The sequence below is a fragment of the Acyrthosiphon pisum genome, unplaced genomic scaffold, assembly GCF_005508785.2.
Source record: "Acyrthosiphon pisum isolate AL4f unplaced genomic scaffold, pea_aphid_22Mar2018_4r6ur Scaffold_21599;HRSCAF=24384, whole genome shotgun sequence".
Lineage (NCBI taxonomy): Eukaryota > Metazoa > Arthropoda > Insecta > Hemiptera > Aphididae > Acyrthosiphon > Acyrthosiphon pisum.
The window spans coordinates 2,753-6,633 of NW_021771083.1; the positions used below are offsets into that span (position 1 = coordinate 2,753).

General features: G+C 30.1%; 1 protein-coding gene across 1 annotated transcript; it reads right to left on the bottom strand.

Annotated features, from left to right (window-relative positions):
* Positions 1 to 1,722: 1,722 nt before the first annotated feature.
* Positions 1,723 to 3,168, bottom strand: LOC100570233 (zinc finger BED domain-containing protein 1-like). Its single transcript, XM_003241755.1, has 3 exons — positions 3,085 to 3,168; positions 2,753 to 2,993; positions 1,723 to 2,687 (listed from the first exon to the last, which is right to left on the bottom strand). Exons 1-3 carry the CDS (start codon positions 3,166 to 3,168, stop codon positions 1,723 to 1,725), a joined length of 1,290 nt encoding a protein of 429 aa, XP_003241803.1.
* Between the last annotated feature and the right edge of the window lie 713 nt (positions 3,169 to 3,881).

Sequence of the window (3,881 nt, forward strand, 5' to 3'; positions counted from 1 at the left end):
AAAATTACCTTCAAAATGTAAGTAGGTATAAATTAATTTATTAATAATACTAAATAATCTAATACAATATACATAATATTATTAATAATAATTAAATTGTATTTTAATGTCATAGGTAGTTTCATAAAATATGGTCCAATTAATTGATTATTAAAGTACTGTACATACATTGGGGGCTATTGATTTGGTCCATTCCACTAAGTCCATTCCAGTAATAATAGTTATGCTTCATCAGTGAATAATATTATTTTCATCAACTATTTTGTACTTGCGAATTGGATTTTTGGAAAACATTAGTAAAATACCTTGTTGTTAATTGTAAGCTTACCTATCTAACTTTGAACCTAGTACTTTATACATTTTAATATTAATCATTCATAATACCATTTCAGAACTTTGATCGTAGTATAAGACCTATAAGAATATGATTGATAACTAATAGATACATTTTTATTGAGTTATCGTGATCCAAACATCACATGTATGGAAATTAAATATGTAAACATTTATGTATTCTATATTCACAGTTAATTATTTTAGTGCAAATGAATTCCTTTTACACTTAGTACAAATAATACCAATATCAACATTCTAAAATGTATGTTAATGAATTTAAATACTATAAATTATAATAATAATAATAATAATAATAATAGGTTTTAATTATTTTTCAGAATATCAATTTTAATATTTGAAACAACTATGAATGTATTGATGTAATTATTCAAATTCAAAAACCAATACCTATGTCGTCATCACTAATGTATGTAATGAAAAAACTTTAAATTACTTAACAAGAAAAATTTGCAAAGTAAAATATAATGAAGATTTCAATTTAATAGCAAAACAACATTTTTGTTACAATGTGAGTATTAACTATTATTTATTTTAAATTAGTTTATACTCAACCCAATTGTATTATATTGTTATTATTATTGTTATTGAAGGATAATATAAGCTAAGCGGTTGTCAACATTGAAATATTTTTGGTGTTAAAATAAATATAAATGCATAACCTTCTTGGTATTAATATTATTATAATCCAATATTAAATCCAAAAAAACAGAATAGAACAATAAATAGTTAATAGAACAATTCTAGTTCTAAGTCCAAAAATAGAATTTTATCAATTGGGTCCCAGTCCTTACAAGAATTTTGCAAAATGACCCAAGTCCAAATCATGGACTTGGATCATAATTCATAAATCAAAATTTATAATTGGACTTAGTCTTTTTTGTTATTTCTCAATATATCGGTAAATATTCGTCATTGGATTAAAATGAAGATAGGTAAAATGACGGGCGACAAAATTTCACATAAGAAACAAACATAACCTCAATTTTGATAAAAATGGACTTGGACCCTTCTGCCTCTCAGGTACAGAACTATTGAATGTAAACAATATTATATTATTTATAGGCGTATAGTTAACATTAGGTTTTTTTTTTGTTTTCTGTGTTCTATGGCCCGCTAGATTTTCGCACATTCAAAATTGGCCCTCTAGTATCATTGCGTTGCCTATCCCTGTTCTGGATTATCATCAAGGGACGAGGTATATTGCATATGTGTACGCTCAGACAATTTTATCTCTCTCACGTTGCAGTTTATCAATATGACAATTCTACTTTCCCCCTACCAACACCATGCGCTTACTCTCATGCATTGTCTCGAGAAACGTAATTTTGGATATTAATATTAAATTAAGGATAATATGAGACTCTTTTAAGCAATTGGATTAATTAAATTTACTTGCTCGCATTTCTTTATAAGGTAATGAATGAGCGGGATTACTTTACTCCCAGTTATATATTGTTCACCACGCAGCTCTTTAGTAGCCACTTCAAAAGGCTTAAGCATACAATTAATTTCTTTGGCAATATCTATCTCCATTGCCGATAACATTGAAGGGCCTTGACGACTATTAATTAACACAGATGCAATATGGGTAGAACATAATACAAATCTATCAATCATATAATATACCGAATTCCATCTAGTTGGTACTGATTGCTTCAATTTATAATCACATAATTTTCTAAGTTCATCGCTTGCATTTACCGAATGTTTGAAAAATGTCACAATACCTTTTATTTTAGAAATTATGTTTTGCACATCTTCAAGATCATTTAAAGATCTCTGAGTAACAAGGTTCAAAGTGTGGGCAAAACATGGCAAATGTTTATCAACACCAGATGTGTTAAATGTTTTTTTGACAGCAGACTTTATATTTGACCCACTATCAGTAACAACATTGACAACTTTATCTTTTTGAATCCCCCATTCATTCAATTGTTTTTCAAACCATTCACTAATGTGATCAGAAGTATGGTTATCTGCAAGTTCTAAGACTCCAATTGTAATACTTTCTAAATCAAGTTTGGAATTATTTAAGAAGTGAGCAGTCATGCCCAAAAAGCTAGTGGTATTTATGATATCAGTCCAAATATCAGCCGTTATTGTAATATATTCTATGTTGGATAATTTAGATTTAACTAACGACGATAACACTTCATATTTACTTTGAACTAATTTGGTAACAATTTTTCTGGACGGAACTTTGTACATTGGTGCGGCTTTTCGCATGAAATGGACAAACCCTGGTTTCTCGGTAGTTGACAATGGCAAGTTGTCTTTTGCCAACATATAAATCAAGGCATCAGTGATGGCTATGGTTTTGGAACCTCCTTCTAAAACAATATAATATCCAAATTAAAATAATTTTATATTTTTAAATTATAAAAGATAATTGTACGTTCATATGATCTAATATCAGAAAGCGACTCAACAATTTTCGGCTGCTTTAGTTTTTGACTGTTCAGACTATAAGCAGAAGCAGAAGCTGCAGAACCCAACGAAGACGAGGATGAACCTGATGAACACGAGGGTTTTGATCTAATAGCCGAATCATTATCAGAATCAACATTTTTTAAATTGAAACTGCTACTGCTGGACGATCGAGAAACATTAATCAATGTTGTCTGCATATTGTTAGCCTAAAATTACAATTATTAATAATTAAAGTTACAATTTTAGTTTTGATTAATCTATTATCTAAGTAGGTAATTGTGTAGGAATTTCACTTACTTTACTGACAATTTCATTTGCCAAATCAGCATAATGAGTTTCTGGAATAGGATCATCTTCATGATCGCTACCCGTTGTAGGCATCGTTGAAGGCGTGCGACCTTTAGGTATGGGGGTATCAAAATCAATAGAGGGATGCTTACGTTTCAAGTGGTTTTTTAAATTGGTTGTATTGCCACTAGTTTTAACCGAACATTTACACAGTTTACATATGCCACCATCATTAGATTTGTCATAAAAATTCCAAACTACACTTTTGGTTTTTGATGCCATTTTTGATTTTAATAATATTAATATTAAAGACGAACGACGAAGCGACGAACACACAGCTTTAACAGTAAGAACGACGAAGCGACGAACACATAACTTTAACAGTAATAAACTAATAAATAAGACCAGTACGGTACGAGAGTACGAGACGCGAGTCACGAGGACGTATAAACACGAGGACGTATAAACTATAAGTAACGTATAGATTAGGTTAGTAACGTAGTAACGTACGACTACGACAGCGGATGCGTGTCGCGGACTATAGATAATAGACAGTGTATGTAAAGAATAAAGAGTAAAGAGTAAAGACGTGATAGAAGCAGATGATAATATCAAACATTTCAAACTGTCAACACTGTCAACACTCAACACTGTGAAAAAATCGAATCAAAAATGATAACCTAAAAGATCGGATCAACGATTCGATTCGATTTTCACAAAAATGAATCGATTCACATAAAAGATCGGACCATAGAGATCGATTCAAAAAATCGATTAATCGCATGAAAAAGATCGATCTTTTAAAA